The following is a 20,326-nucleotide window of genomic DNA, read 5'->3' on the forward strand; positions in this document are numbered from 1 at the left end:
GGAACCGGAAGCTGCGGCTGAAAACTTACCGGGGCGCGAAGTGTGGGTCCTGCCCATCTTGTGCTTGTGCCCAGCTGCGTGAGGATCCGGATCCTCCTTGTCCAGAGCACACTTGCGGATGGGGCCTTGTAGTGCCTCAGCAGCAATGCGAGGAAAGCGCTCGCAGGTCTGAAGAAAGGAAAGAGATGGTCAGCAACACATTAAAAGATACCGGAACAACAACCCGGATTGCTCAGTTCTTACTTCAGCAGCTGGGGGATTCTGGGAGCAGATTGGAAGGAGGCCCCACTCCCAGTCCGTTGGCATCTCAGTTTGGCAAATTTGCCTAGCCTTGAGGACTACGTCCTCTTTGCTTAACTGGAAGCTGGTGATCTTTGTCGGATCACGGTGGCCGCACATCTGGCTCATCTTGTGAGCCCGGCGCTGGAGGGGAAGCACCCGGCGAGAGATAAACGCCCGGATGATATCATCGGAGCAGATGCCGGTATCCTTCTTGAGCTTCTCCAGGAAGCGAACAATCCGGTTGGTTTCGATATGGTTGTTTCCCGGATTGTACGTCCAGTTAGTTTTCGAAGGCGTCCCCGGTAGGTAGGCCGGCAGGTTGATAAAATCTGCGGTGCCCTTGTTCTTTACATAAAAGAATGTCTGTTGCCATGCCCGGCATGACTCCAGACCGGAGAATTTGAAGAAGGGGCTCCCCTGGCGTGCGCTGATAATACAAGAGCCGCACTGAACCGGAGGTTTCGGGTTGGGGATGTTCTTGCCTTGGACCGAATTGATCCGAAGGCCAAAGAAGCGAGCGAAAGCTTCTTTCGAGGGAAGGAGACCTATGTAGGCCTCCATGAAAGAAACAAAGCAGGAAAGGTAAAAAATGGCATTGCCAGGGAGATGATGGGGTTGGAGCTTGTAGAAATCAAGGAACTCCCGGAAGAAATTAGAGGCCGGGAGGCCAAAACCACGCTCGAAGTGAGCAGAAAAAACTACGTGTTCTCCGGGTTCCGGCGCGGGCTCTACCTCGCCGCGTGGAAGCCGGCAAGCTACCTCTGCCGGTATCCTACGGGAGCGGTACAACCAATCAATTTCCGGCTGCTTCACGTCGGAACCTTTCCAGGCTCCGCGGGTGATTGCCGCCAGGTTCGCGCCGGATGCTTGGCTGGACCTGCTGGCTTCTTGGCCTTTTCCGGTTCCGGCCTCGGGAGCAGAAGGGGAGGCGTTCATCCGGTCAATCTTAGCTTCGAGCCTGTCGGTAGCTCCGCTGTGCTGGCTGCTGCCGGTAGAATCCGAAACGTACTCTCCGGAAGACATACCGGTAAAAGGAGCTCAAGTCTACCTAGAAACAAGTTTCCCCGGATCTACCCGCTCGCGAAGATCTACGAGTAAGAGAAAAAACAAAGGAAAAGAAAAGATAAATACCCTATCGGCCCAAGAACTGGAAAGCAAAAGAGAGAGAATGTAGAGGCGTTGAGGCTAACCTGAGGCGGAGGATGTGAGGACGATGGTCGCCGGAGATGCGGCGATGACGAACAGAGATGGAGAGAAGGAGGGAGTAGCCGGGGTGGCGCTCGAAACGGAAGCGGCGGAGGAGCTTCGGTGAATCTCTGCGGGGCAAAGCGCAGCGGAGCTTCCTCGCAGAGTCTTGACGGGGAGAAGGACCTTGGCGTCGACCGGCGGCGAGAGGAGCGCAGGGGCAAGGGCTCGAAGTGCTCAGGGAGTGCGAATGCGGGGAAGAAGATGAAGTGGAACCACCGCCCCCTTAAATAGAGAGAGGAGGTCGTGGGCCGGCAACCGCTGGGCCATGACGGTTCGCATGGTGGGCCGCCACATGGCGTAATGCTACACGCGCGGAAAACAGAAAACCACAGGTTGGCCACACGGATCCGGAACGGCAGCGAGGATCCGGTGTGGCGTCATAATTGCTGGCGCCGAAGTCGAAGGGAAGTGACCTCTGACATTGTCGTGCTAGGCACAGTGCGCATGTCACTGACAGGCACTGTACCCTAGAAATTCTCGACTTCGTCGAGGAAGGTCTTAATGACAAAGATACCGGAAAGATTTGGCAAGGAGCCGGATGAGTTTAAATGGAAACCGGAAGGATTAATCCGGTACGCTCCGGATGAGGACCTGGCATGGTCCATCGGATAGAATCCACTGGACTATGCTAAATGTGAGATCGGCAAAGACGCCGGAAGGTTTGAACTGGTTGCCGGAAGGTTTAAACCGGTATCATGAATGTAAGGGAACCTGGCATGGTCCGTTGGATAGGATCCACCGGACTATACCAGCTTCGGGGACTAATGTTGGGGGGATGACCCCCGGTATGCCAAAGGCATGCCAAACCGGATGGTTTGAGCTATCAAGATACCGGTTGAAAAGTTATTCCGGCTTACAAGAGTTGGTTCTATGCGAAGTGAATCATGCCGGTATCCCAGGAGGGGTATACCGGAACCGGCTAAGAAGATACCGGAGTACCGGTACAGGCTACACTCTAGCACGTCGGCAAGGATGGTCAAAGATTCTCTCCAGAGCTAGAGGACAAGGATGAGCGCAGCACTTCAGCTTTAAACGAAGCCCTGACGCCAAAAGCAGAAGGTGACGTAAAAGGTACTGGATGATGTCGGCGCCCCTGATTAAAGAGATACCGGCGTCACCGGTAGCCAAAGTGGCTTTGTAAAGTAGTTTGTCTAGTCAAAGATGCCATTAGGGTTTCCTAGGGTTTCTTCCCCTGTAAGCCACCCTCTCCCCTATATAAGGAGAGGGGGCACACCCTTGCCCGGGGAGGTGTTATCATCTACGTTCAGCTAGCTACTGATATCGAGAAACCTGTAATCTCTTGTGATCAAGGAATAGAAAGATCTGAGGGAGGAATAGTTAGTGTGTTCTTCTTCTTCTACCTCTGGCCAAGGCCAAGTTCTTCAGGAAAGCAACCGGCTATCCTTCCGGAAACCCTCCCCCGAATCCTCTAGCGCACATTCGGCCCCAACTTAAGCCATCCCATGGCATCTGTCTGTTCACCACGACGACACTATGACACGTGCTCATTCTTTTTCATAAACTACATTAGTACTTATTTCTTCATTCTTAATAAGTGGACTTCATACTATTTTACATTGATAGATAGTGAACTTCAACAGGAAAATGGTGTGAACTTGCCGATAAAAATAATTGACACATCGAACTCCCCAAAAAAGAAGAGGTGAGCTTCACGCATAGATCAAATGAACTTCTCGTCTGGAATATATACATCAACAATATTCTACACATTCCCTACCTTCTAATTTCTTCCGAAACTAAAAGTGAACGCCCTGATACTAAAAGTAAATCTCCCGTGCAAAACAAAATGAACTCGCTAACAAGTGAGAGATGTATTTATTGGATAGAAAATGTGAACTCCTGTTAATTTACACAATGAACTGCCAATTTTCACGAAGTGCACTTTCAAAGCATAATATACCCAAAAGAGATGATTGTTAACTATCACATGGAAGTCAAAGTTGGGGAGATGAACTTCAAGAATAAAATAAGTGAACTTTCGTGGTAGGTAAATGTGAATTATTTTTCTGCGCTTATGAAATAAACTTTTTTGTCAGCAAAAAGTGAAACCCCCTGTTGAACTAATTGAATTTCGACAATATATAAAAGTATACTGCCTATTTAGTGTGTCTCTTTAACTAAAACTGTCGGTTATAAGGCAAAACTCCCAGAAAGGAAACAAAAGTGAATTTTCCTATGAGAATAATGTGAGCTACTTATTTTTGCTACCACCCCGAAACATGAACATTCATGCATCATGCAAGAATACCTTATGGAGAATGCACAAAGTGTCAGTTTTCTAACATATTTCAAGTTTCTCATACTTTTTAAAGTTAGCACTAGCTAATTGAACTTTCCGGGGGATTCAAATTGAACTTCAGGTATTGAAAGCAATGACTAGGGTGCACACACTAAATAGGATAGAAGGAATAGCGCCAATGTGACTATGTGAGTATAGTCCTGTAGTACTAAATTATTTTTTCATGTTATGTGACTATGTGAGCCAACACTGCACAAGTTATGTGTACTACCTGCAAGGATATACCGAATTTCCCGTCACAAAGAAGTGTACTTTCCAAAAAGAAAATTTCCATTTTTATCCATTCTTGCAATAAATCTGCTAACCGAATTTCTCACACACCATTTTTCAAAGAAAATAGCTCACACGTACAACTCACATAACTGCTGCAGAACCAAACTAGAACATCCATTTTTACAAGATTAGAACTTCCAAGATTAAAAGTACTGACAAAAAAATGCAAATTTCATGACAAAAAATGCACCTATGGGCCAAAAGATATGTCGGACTACACTTCTCCAATGCAAGGACTGTAGATCTAGAAAACGAAAGTGACAAGGGCTGTAGATCTAGAAAACGAAAGTGAACTTCAGTTGTTTTACACATCAAACTCTAGAGCGGACGTAAATAATCATATGTCGCTGAATAAGTGGTCTTCATACTGTTTTACCTTTCTTAACTAATAGGTGTACTGAACTTCCACACAAAATAAAGCCGAGCTTTCACACTGAGAGAAAGTGCATTTTCACCGCGCGAGAGAAGCCAGTGTGGCGTTAAGGGAACTTCAGAGGCGGCTCGGGCAGAGTCCAGTGCTGCGGTGGTGAGTTCAGAGGCAGCTAGGGCAGAATCCAGTGCAGCACTAGGGGAAGTTCAGACATGCCCTATGCCGTCACAGCCTAAAATCGCTCGCATGTGTGCTCGGCGTCAATAATGGCAGCTTGGGGATGAGGCCTTACCGAAGGATTTGGTGGTCGCCGGATATGAGAGAAGTGGTGGCCCGGTCGAGTCCCGTGCGGCGGAGGGAGCTCGGGTCAGCGTGGAAGGACGAGTGCTTGGAGGAGACCCGCGGGGCGAGCGCTAGTACGGGGGACCGGCTGCAGCGCGCTGGAGCATGGGAGCCATCGTCCAGCTCTAAGGATGCTGCTTTTTTGGTGGCCCGCCATAGCCACCACCGCCATAACCACCACCACCATAGATATATATATATATATATATATATATATATATATATATATATAGGATGAATATGTCCTATATAGTACGGCGAGCGTGCATAAATAAATTAGTTGCCTCTTATGCGCTTGCCGTTGATACACTAGTGGAAAACAGGCCTAATGTCCCGGGTCGTAAGACCCTTTTGTCGCGGGCGGCTAGCCGCGACAACGGAGGCGCGACAAAAGGCCCGCGACATAAGGTCCACCACGTGGCAGGCGCGGGGCGCGCAGGGGACCACCCGCGACAAAAGGCCCTCTACGTGACGCGCGCAGGACGCTCCTCCTTGAGGGTTTGAGGGGTGCAGCCACCCCCCTCCCGCCACCGCCCCCTTTTATTTCATTTTTTCATTTCAAAATAAAATTTTCATATATTTGAGCGCTACTACAGAAGCTGTACACATTCATGCATTATATATTGATTGAGCAAACAAATATTCGAAGCAAAAGTCTATTCGTAGACTCCTTACATATACATGGAGCTCACGACTACCGGGACTAGAGCCCGTCGTCTATTCAAACTATTACACGGGGATCATGACCATTTGCTATTTGGACTAAACCTGCCTTTGTCGTCTATAATTTCTCTCATCAGAAATCCCGCCACTTCCTCCGCAATTCCTAGTAGGTGTTCGCGTGGTTGGAACTTCTCCCGCATGAACTCGACCTATATAGGAAAATGAGATGAATATGACTATATCAATCTTGATAACGAAATATTGACGATAATAAATTAAAGTTGTGAATGTTATTGCTTACGTTGAATCTATTATCGTTCTTCTCAGTGGTTAACATGCGAATGTACTCGCAAACGTAGTATCCACATAGATTCGTCCCCTGTGGCTGCTGGTCGCACGGTACAGGAGTAAATGTTAGCTTCTCTGCGAAGTTACCCTTATTGCGCTTCCTGAAAACTCTCCAAACCCTGCCAGGCAAAAGAATGATTGAATGAGTGTATAATTAATTGATATCTGACGAAAGATATAGCGCGGCAATTAATGATTAAAATTACCTCTGGAGCAACTTCTGCAAGTCAAGGAACCCTTCCAGGCCTCTACTCAATGGGTCCCTTACTTCAATTATTCCCTTATCAACTTGAATGTCTAGCAGAATCCAGTGAAAACTGCACATGTTTATATATATATATATATAACATCGAGCAAGAAAAATTGAATGTGTACAACAGATCAGTAAGACTCTCACCTGTAGTTGTAAGGAAACAGTATTGAATCACAGAAATGTTGCTCCGTTATAAACCTTAGTAGGTTTCCCCCCGTTTCTTCGTCTTTATCCCTTACCGTGTCATGATGTACTTTATCTGGGTCAACAAACCCAATATTGGTTATATTCTTTATTCTGCATTCATCGATCTTCAGTCTGCATAAGAGAGTACATAAGATATAGTGAGTATATGCAATGAACAGGAACAACTGAATGAACAGGAACTTATATGTAGTTAACAACTTACAAGCAATAGCAGCTCATGAGAGATTTGTCGAGGGAGTCTAAATTGAATAACTGCCAGAGTTCGGAAATCTCAATATGGAGAACCTCCCTTCGGAAGTAATATGCATCTGGGATATTCGCCACGATGAATGTCGTGTTCTCCTTGCACACATCAAGGTACCACTGATGCAAATTCCGCATATGCGTTGGCAGTTGATGCAGCCGCTCTCTGCTGACCAAGTCGGCCCCGTAGACAAATTAAGGGGCTATATCAGCAATGGGTAGTGCACCATCTTGGGAACCCAGCAATTCCTCCAGAGTACAGCCCATTTGAGCCGCTAGCTTCAGGGTTTCTTCCATATCGATACCACCATGTCCCTGGTACACCGAGGGAACATCTAACACTTTGAGGGGTGGGATCGATTGTTTGGTATGTTCTCCGAGCTGGGGAACTTTCTTTCTTTTCGTGCTTGTTGTCGTCGCTTGCTTGGCCTTGAGGGGTGCACTCGATTGCTTCCCGGCTACACTTCTAGTTGATGATTTGCTCGTGCTAGCACTATCCTTCTCTTTGCTCTGCTCAATTACCTTCGCAAGTGTGCGTGTATAGTCATCCTTCTTCTCGTGTAAGTCATATTGCGATGGTGTGTTCAGAAAATCAAGAGCATATGCTTTTTGCTTCTCTGTATATGGTGCTGGGGGCTTGGGTTTCTCCTTATGAAAATGCTCATGATTGTGTTTCTTTACAACAGCATCAGTTTCCTCTTCAGTAAGATCGTAAGGACGGGGGGGGGGGGGGGGGGGAACCTTTGGTACTCTTGGGAGGGGCGACAGTCGGCGGACAGGACTCTTGAAACTCTTCCGCTTGGGTGCATGCCGAGTCTTAGTGGGCGCAGGCGGCGGCGCAGGAGATGGAGATGGACTAGGGATGTGGTGGTCATACTCATGGGGTGATGGTGGCATGTGACCACTCGGAGGAGGTGATGGTGACCTGCGATCACTTGGAGGAGGTGATGCTGACCTGCGATGACTAGTAGGGGGTACCCAGCCTGGAAGCCTGATGTTTTTCTTCTCCCAAAGAATGAGGTCACCCAGTACGTCTTCGAGTGTAACCTCACCTTCACCTCCCGGGATTTCAAGCTGCAATGACTGAAACATCGGTACAATTGAATCCACCCCGACACGAGCATAGCCAGCTGGAATCTCATTGCCACGCCATAGTGCCGGCTCACCTTCAGGTCCTAATGCAGGTAAAACATAGTCGACCGCCACCTTAAGAGATATGTTCCTGAACACCTCATGGAGATCACAAGGTGTTTGCTCCTTGATTCCATCCACGGGGTAGCCAGGACCGCCATCTATCATCCGTGTACATTCAGGCGGGTACTCCGAGTCAGCCACGATGCTGCTTCGCCGCTGAGATATGCCGGCGATATTATCTGGCTCGCGTCGTCCTTTAAGTTCGTCAATCTCCCGCTGCTGCTGGTCAAGTCAGCGTTGGAACTCGGTCATCCGGTCATTCTGCACCTCCAGCTGGCGTTGTTTTGCTCTCGCTCGGCTTCTATAAGTCTCTGCGTCGTCCGGAAACCCAAGCGACCACGGATAACTAGGGCCGAAGCCTCTTGTTCGTCCTCCCTTTTCAGGATTACCGAGGACAAGCGTCAGCAAGTCTTTCTCTCTATCGGGAACAAACTTCAATTTTCCCGATTTAATATCTGCCGTCACTTCAAGCCATTTTTCCCTGGGTATCTTAACCTTGCTTTCACTTTGAACAAGGTCCCCTGTCCGCATGTCATACTCACAGCCATGCGCAAGGAACCAATTTCGAGCCCTCAAGTCCCAGTTTTCTCGGATGGGTTCTGGAATGATCCCATTCCGCTGCATCTCAGCCTCTTGTGCTTCCCACTTAGGCATGGCTACTTGGTAGCCCCCTCGCCCCGTATGATGGTGATATGTCTTTTCGCTTGCATTCTTCTTGTTTTTCTTTGACAATGCCACAGCATCCTCTGAGCTCTTGTACTTCACAAATGCATCCCAGTTATGCTCCTGCTTCGATAGATAGCCTCCGAATTTTGGAGGCTTGTTGTCCTCCTTATAATTTGCCCATAACCGGTTCTTCCACGCCCGGAAAAGTTCCCCCATCTTCTGAAGAGCCCACTTCTTCACTAGCTGCCTCTGCTTGTCCATCTCAGTCTGCGATCCCAATTCTGGCAAGGTGAAATGTGCCATGAGGTCGTCAAAAAGCTTGTCTTTGTACCTATCGGCAACCTCACTTTCGGGCACCTTCTTGCTCTTGTTCCATTCTCTAATAGTGATCGGGATGCGATCCCTAACCATAACTCCGCACTGATTTTTAAATGTCGTTGCGGCTTGTGCGGGTTCCAGCGGTTGGCCTTTAGGTGATATACATGTAATTGTCCAGTGGTCATCTTTGCCCAACTTCTTTGCCGGGCCTCGTTTGTCCAACTTATTTTGGGAGGCCTAAGAGAATAAAAATTAATTAATTTATATAAATGTACATATAGAATTCCATTAATAGATCTAGTGATCATATACCTCGCCATCACCGGATCCGTCGGCTTCTCCATCACCAGATCCATGGTCATCTCCATCACCGGAGTCGTGGTCTTCTCCATCAACGAAGAATTCGTCTTGTCCATCACCGGAGCCGTCGGCTTCTCGGTCGCCTTCTAGATCGGCTTCGCGGATTATGTCCTCGACTATGTCTTCCTGTTCGAAGTCTCAATGGAATAATGGATCCATTATTTCTGCAAAATATTAAATCGATAAGTACATGTTCTAACCCTAACCAAACACTAACCAAACCCTAACCCTAACCAAACCCTAACCGTAAAGCAAACACTAACCAAAACCAAATCGTCTCCGAGGGGTTTACATCGATGGCGCGGGGCCTAGTTCGCGCAGCGTGAGGTAGATGATCTCGACAATGCGTGCTCACGTGAGGAAGAGGGTCTTCGCGAGAGGGAGAGGGCGTCGGCGTCGGGTGTTCACGAGAGGGAGAGGGCGTCGGCGTCGGGTGTTTGCGAGAGGGAGTGGGCATCGGCGTCGGGTGTTCGCGAGAGGGAGAGGGCATCGGCATCGGGTGTTTGCGAGAGGGAGAGGGCGTCGGCGTCGGGTGTTCGCGAGAGGGAGAGGGCGTCGGCGTCGGGTGTTTGCGAGAGGGAGAGGGTGTCGGCGTCGGGTGTTTACGAGAGGGAGAGGGCGTTGGCATCGGTTGTTTGCGAGAGGGAGAGGGTGTCGGCATCGGGTGTTTGCGAGAGGGAGAGGGTGTCGGCGTCGGGTATCTATCTTACCGGAATCGAAAATTCAATCGGAAACTACATATCTTAAAACAAAATTAAACCAAAAACTAAAATTAAACCTAAAACTAAAATTAGACCTAAAACTAAAACTAAAACTAAACCTAAACCTAAAACTAAAACTAATTAACTAACTACTAACTAATTAACTAGTTAACTACTAACTAATTAACTAATAACTAAATTAATATACTAATTAACTATACAAAAAAAACTGGCCCATCCAAAAATGAGCTCACCTTCTTTTTCTTGCGCGGCGGGGACGTCCATCTTCTTGTACTTCTCCTTCTTCTCAAGGTTTGCCCCTATGGTATAGTTTGCCAAATCATATAGACTCGGAGTGGGCTTGTTGGTGGGGTTCGGGAGTACCTTCTGGAGGTCGTACACATAAGTGATATGAATGCCGTAGTGACGCAACATTTTCACATCATTGCCGATAGCGGCGCCGCAGAATCTGATGTTCCCGTCCTGCAAGAACTCCTTGAGCACTTGTGGGACTTCATCGGCATAACAAATCTGGAACACCAACGTCTCGAACGCCACCGAGAGTTGAAGGACGGCGGCGCGCTGATCACCCGTGCGAGGGTCGGTGAACTCGCAGTCCAAGCCGACGCACTTGGTCGTTGCGGCGTCGAGAAAGTCCCTCTTCACGCCGCGGATCCACTTCTCCACCCTTCTTGCATGGAGCGCGACCGTGACCTTGAAAGCCATCCCTTCGGCCATGAGGTGGTACACCCGAGTTCGAGTAGTCGAGTAGCACGCGAGGTGCTCCATCGAGTCCGAAACGTCGACGAAGAGGAGCTTTTTTGCAATGGTGATGAGATGGAGAAGAATGTGGTGTGTGTGGCAATGGTGGAGAAGATGTGAGCATATAAAGGAGTGGAAGATGAAGATGAACAGGGGCCAGCCACCGGTGATCAATTCCCGTGGCTGGCCGCGCCAGCGACTCAGATTCCGGCGACCGGCGACCCGAATTCTGTGCGCCAGTAATGGCGAGGACTGATCGGGTTCCGCGCGCGCGGGAACGAACGGTTGGACTTTATGTCCTGGCTCGTGTCTCAGATGCAATCATCATGCTAAAATTAGTATTGTACGGACTATGTATACGAGAAAATAGTTGCTAACCTTTTAGGATCAAAAAGAGGAGAAATCTTATCAAATAAAATCAAGTGCCATCCTCACAAACATTTCATCAATTTTGTTTTTATTCATTTATTATTATTATTATGAGATCATTCCCGCAAGAATATGGCCAAATAATGTTGGGAATTTGGATAACAATAAAAGTTCGATATATTGAAATGATTCATAGTTCATACAACTTTTCATAACCTACTCAACATCTCTAAATATTGAGACGATCAACATGGCTATTGTAGCCAACTAGCATCCAATGCCTCCTAGCAATCTCGAAGCCCAGGCGAGCGTCTAGAGCAGCATAGTGCACTTGCTCGTAGCTCAATGAAAAATTAGCCCATCCAAAAATGAGCTCATCTTCTTTTTCTTGCGCGGCGGGGACGTCCATCTTCTTGTACTTCTTCGTCTTCTCAAGGTTTGTCCCAATGGTATAGTTTGCCAAATCATATAGACTCGGAGTGGGATTGTTGGTGGGGTTCGGGAGTACCTTCTGGAGGTCGTACACAGAAGTGATATGAATGCCATAGTGACGCAGCATTTTCACATCATTGCCCATAGCGGCGCCGCAGAATCTGATGTTCCTGTCCTGCAAGAACTCCTTGAGCACTTGTGGCACTTCATCGGCATAACAAATCCGGAACACCAACGTCTCGGACGCCACCAAGAGTTGAAGGACGGCGGCGCGCTGATCACCCGCGCGAGGGTCGGTGAACTCGCAGTCCAAGCCGACGCACTTGGTCGTTGCGGCATCGAGAAAGTCCCTCTTCACGCCGCGGATCCACTTCTCACCCTTCTTGCACGGAGCGCGACCGGGACCTTGAAAGCCATCCCTTCGGCCATGAGGTGGTACACCCGAGTTCGAGGAGCCGAGTAGCGCGCAAGGTGCTCCATCGAGTCCGAAATGTCGACGAAGAGGAGCTTTTTTGCAATGGTGATGAGATGGAGAAGAATGTGGTGTGTGTGGCAATGGTGGAGAAGATGTGAGCATATAAAGGAGTGGAAGATGAAGATGAACAGGGGCCAGCCACCGGTGATCAATTCCCGTGGCTGGCCGCGCCGGCGACTCAGATTCCGGCGACCGGCGACCCGAATTCTGTGCGCCAGTAATGGCGAGGACCGATCGGGTTCCGCGCGCGCGGGAACGAACGGTTGGACTTTATGTCCCGGCTCGTGTCTCCAGCCGGGACAAAAGGGGACCGTTTGTCGCGGGCCGTACCACGACCCGCGACAAAAGGGGTGCTAGCAGGCCGCAGCTAGCCTCAGACCCCTTTTGTCGCGGGTCGTGGTACGGCCCGCGACAAAAGGCCTAGAGCCATCCAGCTGGTTTCGGGGCGACGTGGCCAGGCCATTTGTCGCGGCCCCAGACGCGGCCGCGACAAAAGGCTTGTACGAAAGCCCTGTTTCCACTAGTGATTTATAAGTGAATAATGATACGTCGTCCTATACATTTCGAATAAACTCCCCGGATACCACAATGATATGTGTACGCGGTCAGACACAGTCTATTTGAGTCCCGTCGAAGTTGTTGAGTCGCTGCGTGAACATTAAGTCGTCTGATACCACAAGGTCGAACCTTTAGTTCGGCCACTGCCTTGCATCCTGGTGAAAGATACACGGAGAATGAAAAACCGTGACCAGTTTACGTGTCACACGTGTATCTCTGCGTGAATTATTTATATTTCATGTGTCTACATAATATTTTTCGATTAAGACGACACATCTGACTTTTGCATCAGAAAGGTGGACACAATTAACACGCAGCTCGGCCTTATGCTTTCTAACTTCGGCAAAGGACGGCCCTCGGTTTGTTTCACTACTGGAAAACTTTGGTTGCTAAGTTTTTTTTTCCATATGCCGAGTGTCATACATTGAGGTACTGAGGAATGTTGATAAACCCCTTTTGCCGAGTGTTTGACGAAAAAATCAACAAAGAAAATGTATTAATATCGTTAAGATATCAATTACATTTAATCTCTGCAACAATAAAATGTCATAAATACATTATTGATGTACACAACCTTACTACGAGGAAGAAGAAAAAGGAAAAATAAAAGATCCCCTCACTAGTAGAAAACGAGCCTATTGTCCCGGTTGGGAAGAGCCTTTAGTCCTGATTTCTCAACCAAAACTTTGAAAACAGAACTAAAGCCCCACTCTTTAGTCCCGATTGTGTTACAAACCGGGACTAAAGACCCTCCACGTGGGCTACGCGCAACACCAACCGGGACTAAAGACTATTATGTCTATTTTTTATCCAATTTTTTTTCTAATTTTTCTCCACTCCTTTTTATTTTATTTTTTTAACAATTTCTAGTATTTGAGTTATTTGACAATTTTAATCTCTAAGTACACCTAATCATACTTAATTTCTAGTCAAATTACTTACTCGTGGTCAAACTTTCCGCTTGATCACCCATCCTCCAGCACTAGCACGCTTAACTTCTCAGTTCCTTCCATCCCGCTTCCAAGTCCTTTGCGCGCATATTATTGATATTAGTACCATATCAATCCTATTAACCTCTCCTTCATGATGTCACACTTCTATATTGTTTGAATTCCAAATAATTACTTCAATAAACAAAAGTAATGAAGTAATAATAATTTTAAGTAAAATTATAAAAAAAAATTAAATTTTTTTTAGCTGCAAAACTTTACAGCTGCAACACAAAAACGCAGCATCCTTACAAGTGGACCACTGTTGCCATGCTTCAAGGTTCAAACTCATATACATACACATAAGTACGACAAGTGTCCATAAATAAATTAGTTGCTGAGCATGTGCTTACCGTTGATATATAAGTGCACAGTGATGCGATACCACAACTTTAAGTCGTCGGATACCACAAGGTCGAACATTAAGTTCGGCCACTGCCTTGTATCTTGAGTGAAAAATACATGGAGAATGGAAATCCATGATGAGTTTACGTGTCACATGTCTTCTACCTCTGCGAGAATTATTTGTGTTTCACGTGTCTACCTAAATATTTTTTTTGATTAGGACAACGCATCTAAGCTCTGCATAATAAAGATAGACACAACACAGAGTCCGGCCTTTCTGCTTTCTAATTTTCGTGAAGGATGGCCCTTAACTCCTTTGAGACTTCTACGACAATCATTGGATGGATTAACTTTCATAGTGCTTGACTTTCTAAAAATCGTCCATCCAATATGATTTAGCAGTGGCAAAATAAGTGGTACCAGACTGATGGTTGAAAATATGTGGACAGCTGGTAAAATCATGTGAAACACCAACATTACTGATTTTTTTTCTATTTAACAAAAGGGAGCTTAGGTAATTTCATCAAATGGCCCCATCTGTCACTGCCCACCCCAGCCTCGATCCCATCTCTCGTTGCAACGAATCGCCACTGACGGCAGACGTCGCAGCTGCGGCACCATTAGCAGCAAGCGCAATGCACAGCCGTTCGCGCCCCAAAGATAGTTGTCGCTGCAGCATTAGTACCAGCACAATGGGGTATTTCTTCAATGCAATTGTGCTAAATTTATCCCTTGAATTTTAGTAATTGGGAGTAGGAAGTGCAAACAGGTGGTTAGGTCCCTTGTGGTGGAACCAGCTCACCCAGGTTCAAGTCCTAGACTTGACATAGGTGTTTGCATTTACCTGGATTTATTCCAGGATTTAACCGGTGATTTGCTTTCAGTGGTAGGTGACGTGCCCGTCAACAGCGAGGCGTCAGTGGTGACTTCGTCAACCTCAAGATATGTCGGCTTAGTCCCTTGGAGGTGCTCATAGGGGTAGGGTGTGCGTGCGTGTGTTCATAGGGGTGTTTGTACGTGCGTGTTTGTGAGCGTCTGCGTTGTACTGTGTTCTAAAAAAAAAATTGGAGTAGGAAGTGAGAGGACACCAGAGCACACCTCGACGGAAGTGATACGAACCCGCTGCCTGACTTTTGAACGACTTTTGTTGGAAAATTTAGCACAATTGCACTGTTTGTCTGACCCGTCTGGAAAGGACAAATCCATCTGCTGCTACTTTTCTAACGGTTTGGTCTGACATGTCTACCCATGCCGATTGTACCATGATGCCACCAGCGCGCCTATTTAAAGAGGAGTGTAGCCATGAGCGCAGTCAGTTGCGAGGACAGAACTACACACACGCGCGTTCATCCCAAACCAGTCGGCCACCATGGCTTTCTCCTCCAGAGCCTTGGCCGTGTTCCTGTGCGTGGTCCTCGCATCGCTCGCGTTCCTCGCGCAGGACGCGCTCGCTGCCAGAGCCCTCGCTGAAGCCAGCGGCCGTAGTACGTACATATATATCGATTCTCAGTTCTCTCTCGCTCTCTTTCTTCTTAGCTTCTGATGAGATATAAATATACACTGCCAGGTGATTTGAACGACTACGGGGGTGGTTGGCCGAACCCTCCAGGAGGAGGTTATGGCCAACCTGGTTCTGGTGGCTATATTGGTTATCCTCCCGGGCATCGTTAGGCGCTGGACGACGATCACGGATGCTTGAAGTATAGTATATGGAAATACTGCAAGCATAAATAAATAAATAGTTATTTGGCATCCATACTATATATAGCTTTCTGCAAATTTCCTGTTTCCGAATAAAGGCCATGCAGCTAAGTGTGTGTACACTTGTTGTGTGCGTGGTCAGAGACTCGTGTCGGGAGTCCCGGCCTTGTGGGTCCCGTCAACGAAGTTGTTTATCTCGAGTCTTGTTGAGTCGCTGCTTGAGCTGTAGCTCAGCCACTTCATTGTTCTATACTGTACCTCGAAATCTCGAATAATAAATGGGCAACGCTGGGCGTAGGTCGCCTAATAACAAGCCAGAAATCGGTCGTCCTCTGCGCCCTCCGATCACGATCCGACGTCTAAAATCAACCGTAATGCGAATTTTATGTTTTGTCCCCCACTTTTTAGAAACTCAATCCGCATTCCTTACTTTTCCCAGTTAAACCTAAGAGGTACATCTCTTTGGGCCTGACCTTTTCAGTATTTACAATAAAAATGCCATTCCACCGTAATACGAATCAACCGTAATGCGAATTTTATGTTTTATTCCCCAATTTTTAGAAACTCAACCTGCAGCCCTTACTTTCCCCAGTTAAACCTAAAAGGTACATCTCTTTGGGCCTGACCTTTTCAGTATTTACAATAAAATGCCATTCCAGGACAGATCCGAATCATAATGAGTATTACAACAAAATTTCTCGGTCTATTTACAAAAAATATATATTATTACAACAAAATCTTCACAACAATTTTGAAAAAGTAATATTCTAAAATGTGTTTAAATAACAATTATTTTCCTACAGGCTGGTTTACAATAAAAATCGACAACAAATTACAACAAAAGTTTAAAACTATTACTATAAAAACACATGTGTTTGTGGCTATGAAAAAATTGGTTAAACAATAATAATATTTTGACATATTTAGTTACAACAAAAATCACCAGCTATTTTAACAAAAAAATATATAGGCGATTACAGCAAAAATCACAAACTTGTGGCAAACGCCTAGGTAACAAATTACAACATCTCTGCGTGCTTTCACTATAAAATTTATGTGAAATTCTTACAATATTTATAAGCAACTATTACAAAAGTTATATACAATAGTTCGTATCGTATATCCTTCTGTTGGAATGGTAAGTTTCACCATCCCGATAGTCAATGGTATGGTCGGCGGCGCTGGTCTTACCATTGGTGGTGCCGTTCCTACGGTCGGTGAAATGGTTAGGGGCATTGTACCTACCGTTGATTGTGTCGCCGGCACCGTCGATGACACAGTCCCTACGAGCGTCGTGCACGCACGGAGGGAGCAACGTGGCAAAGTGGTTGAGAGCTAGGCGGTCACAAACCCAAACGAGCCTAGTGTAACTTGTACCCCTACATTGATAACGTTGACACCAGCACCGCGATGCAGCTCGATGTTTGAATTAGGCAGACCACACATGCATGTGTCCTAGCTAGCACGCACACATAGGGAGAATGTAAAAGGTTCAATAGCTTTGAGGACCACCTACGGGAGAATCAGAGAAGACGTGCACGCGTACGTAGCTAGCTGCGCGCTGCGTTAGTTTACTGGATCACGCTGAAAAACATGCCACGAAGCCCACGCGAGCGAGCCAGCGACAACCACCGATCGCTAGCGCGTGATCAGTCGGTGGATGGGAAGCGTTTTCCATAATAAATAGAGCTATATGCGGTCCAGGTGCAACAACTTGCACGTTAGGTGCATTTTAGTTCCAGAAATTGAAAATTGGGAAACCGGGGTCCTAGAACTTGCATGTCAGGCTGGTTTTGGTGAACATGAGCTATGGTGCCTACGCGTGTCCGCCACGGTGGCATTGGACAAACGCCATTGGCTGTACATTTTGCGCAAAACTCCTGATTCTATTAATATTGATTGGATAGGTCACCGGTATTACTTAAAGCAAAATCAATTCCCCGTTGACCTATCGGAAACATGTACGAGGAGCGGCAGCGGGGCGGTGAAGATGAGGCACCGCAAAGAGGAGAGCGAGGCGAGAGGAGAGGAGATGGTATCAGCGGGCGTGGTGGTCGAGGCGGCAATGGTGACGGCGCTGGCCGTGTCCCGCAGAACGGTCCCGCTGCAGCTGGGCAGCATGGTGGACTTGCTGGGGTTCGAGGCCAACATCCCTCCGATGCGTCCGACATGCCCCCATGTGGACGCCGCCGAGAGGCTCCAAAGCGCGGACATCCAGTTCCGCCGCGAGGTCAGGGCCCCGAGAGCGTGGCCTTGTACGATGGCTGAGACCGGTGTGTTGCCACGGAACTCGATGGAGACATCAACAGCAAGATCAGCATCCACCTCATCTCAGCCATTGTGGTTTGGTTCGTTCGTGAGACTGCGAGCTATACTCTGTTCTTCACGCTCGGTTCTGATTGCTAACTGCTATCTTTTTTGTTTGCTTAGGAAAAAATTGAAGCATGTTGATCGGTAGCAGTTCGAGTACAGAACTAGCTAGTGACAAGGTGAAACTACACTGTTGATACGTCCAAAACGTATCTACTTTTTTGGACCTTTTTGTTATTATTTGCTCTCAAACTTGTGTATTTTGAATGCAACTAACGCGGACTAACGCTGTTTTCAGCAGAATTGCCCTGGTGTCTTGTTTTTGTGCAGAAAATCAACTTTCGGGAAAAATCCGAGAAATATACCCAAATGTCTTATTTTTCCAGGGAACTCACGGAGCCAGAAGGTGAATAGAAGGGGGGCTGGAGCTGTGAGTACATGGCCCAGGCGCGGTGATACGTCCAAAACGTATCTACTTTCCCGAACACTTTTGCTATTGTTTTGCCTCTAATTTGTGTGTTTTGGATACAACTAACACGGACTAACGCTGTTTTCAGCAGAACTGCTCTGGTGTCTCGTTTTTGTGCAGAAATCCAACTTTCAGGAAAATCCTCGGAATTTATGCGGAATGTCCTATTTTCCCAGAATATTGGCGAAGCCAGAAGGGCAAGCAAGGTGGGGGCCCGAGGGCCCCACACACTAGGCCGGAGCGGCCCAGGAGGGGCCCGCGCGGCCCTAGTGTGTGGCGGCCTCGGTCGGCCCATGTGGTGACCCGGCATACCACTGCATGGTGTAGTATGCAAGTCTGATATAACACCAATGAAACACCGTTCCACTAGTATTATATCGCTCAGAGTGGTACAACAGAAACATATGCGGGTCCAAGGTATGTCTATAGAGTTACAACATCGACTCTGTTACATAAGATTATCATAGCCTCCTACTTTACAATGAGGTAAAACTGCAAATAAACTCCAAAAGAACGACTCGTAGTCTAATCTTATCACGAACTCTATTTGTAGAGTATTTCACTAACTACAGAGGCTAAGAATAGACTCTAGCTAAATAGGAGCTAGGTTTCGGAAGCTAGTTCCCTTCTATGGCTAAACTAGGTTTTCTCCTTGTTGGATGTGGTATCTGACTCCTCTGACATGGTCCTGTCTCTTGAAGTTGTTGATGACTCCTCGGCCTTCGAGTTGCACTGAAGATCCTCCTTCGATGCCTCCAAATCTAAGCAGGGGATTTAAGAGTGGGATGAGTACGAGCGTACTCAACAAGTTCATTATAGGAAAGAGGTGTTTAATGCACTAGCTACAGCATTAGACCAGAAAGTCTAATACCAATGCAAGTTTTCATAACCATTTCTTCAAAAGGTTGCTTTTATTCAGAAGAACTATGTCCGTCAGCCTTCACCGGTTTACTAGAACTTCATGGAGCTCCTTTCCAGCCGCGTTCGTAGTTCCATATCCCGGAACAGGGAGTGACAGGTCACGGTTCTTTACACTCTGCAGAGGTGTGTTGCTTTACCCATAAGAGATCTTAACCTTGGTGCCAACCGAGCCGCGAGCTCGTCCACTTCCTATGGTGTGAGGCCCGGTATAAGGTCTAGCCAATCATGTTCCTCCGCTACCTCGAACACCCACCCTTTGTTGCATACCCCGACCCTGGGTCCTCGTCGGTCCTCTTATACCACTTAAGGATGGACCCCGACCACGACAACAGTTTGGGACTCGTTAACCAAACTCCTTCGCCGGTAGCTGCAACCCATCATAGACCGCAATACCGTGGGGACTTTAGGCTTCCCCAGCCCACCGCTTGCACTTCGAGCGACAAGGGTCTACGGACTATGCCGTGGGGACTTAAGGCTTCCCCAGCCTACCGCTTGCCCTGACAGATACAAGTGTCTACGGTAAAGCGCATCCGTTGATGAACGAGAGGTGGAAACACTTTTGACTACTCCGTCCCACTCCGGATCTTATGGTTAACACGGATATTACGGCACAAGAATCACTGGCGACATTTGTTGTTTAATCCTAGATGGGTATAAGCCCGTGCAATGGAACCTCCACCATATCAACACAATCCATGGTTCCATTGCCCACCACATAGTCATATTCATAGTTATGAAAGTAGTGGTTTTGATTTTTGTGCAATAGTGATAACCATAATACTTTGCAAGTAATTTGATAAAAATACTCAAATGACATGAGCAAGTGATGAACTTGCCTTTCTTGACTGCAAGATTATGCAGGCAAGGTCTTCGATACGTAGTAACTCCAAATTCTGAAATAGCATCATCGTCAGATAAGGACAATGTTTAAAAGATTGGCAAGGATGCAGTAATGCATCAGAATGAGATGCAATCGCTCTAAGCGTGACCTAACCCCGATGATTTCGGATCAGTGAGTTGTAATGATTGGTTCAGGGTGTGTTGCACTTTTAGAGTGATTCACATACAAGGTTCTTACTCAGGTGTGATTACTTGGTATTATAAACAGATAGATAATAAAGCATAATACTCAATTGAGCATACAAGAATGATTATTGGCATAATGTTAACAATTTAAGAACAGTGGTCAGTTTTTTGTACTATATGA

General features: G+C 47.0%; 1 protein-coding gene and 1 long non-coding RNA gene across 2 annotated transcripts; one reads left to right on the forward strand and one right to left on the reverse strand.

The window, feature by feature from the left end:
• Positions 1-11,148: 11,148 nt before the first annotated feature.
• On the reverse strand, positions 11,149-11,831 carry LOC127340490 (uncharacterized). The gene is made up of 2 exons (XM_051366233.1): positions 11,730-11,831; positions 11,149-11,625 (listed from the first exon to the last, which is right to left on the reverse strand). Exons 1-2 carry the CDS (start codon positions 11,829-11,831, stop codon positions 11,149-11,151), a joined length of 579 nt encoding a protein of 192 aa, XP_051222193.1.
• Positions 11,832-15,041: 3,210 nt separating this feature from the next.
• On the forward strand, positions 15,042-15,732 carry LOC127338958 (uncharacterized). Its single transcript, XR_007874557.2, has 2 exons — positions 15,042-15,202; positions 15,286-15,732. It is a non-coding gene; the product is annotated as an uncharacterized lncRNA (long non-coding RNA).
• The last annotated feature ends 4,594 nt before the right edge of the window (positions 15,733-20,326 follow it).

Source organism: Lolium perenne, chromosome 3, assembly GCF_019359855.2.
Source record: "Lolium perenne isolate Kyuss_39 chromosome 3, Kyuss_2.0, whole genome shotgun sequence".
NCBI lineage: Eukaryota > Viridiplantae > Streptophyta > Magnoliopsida > Poales > Poaceae > Lolium > Lolium perenne.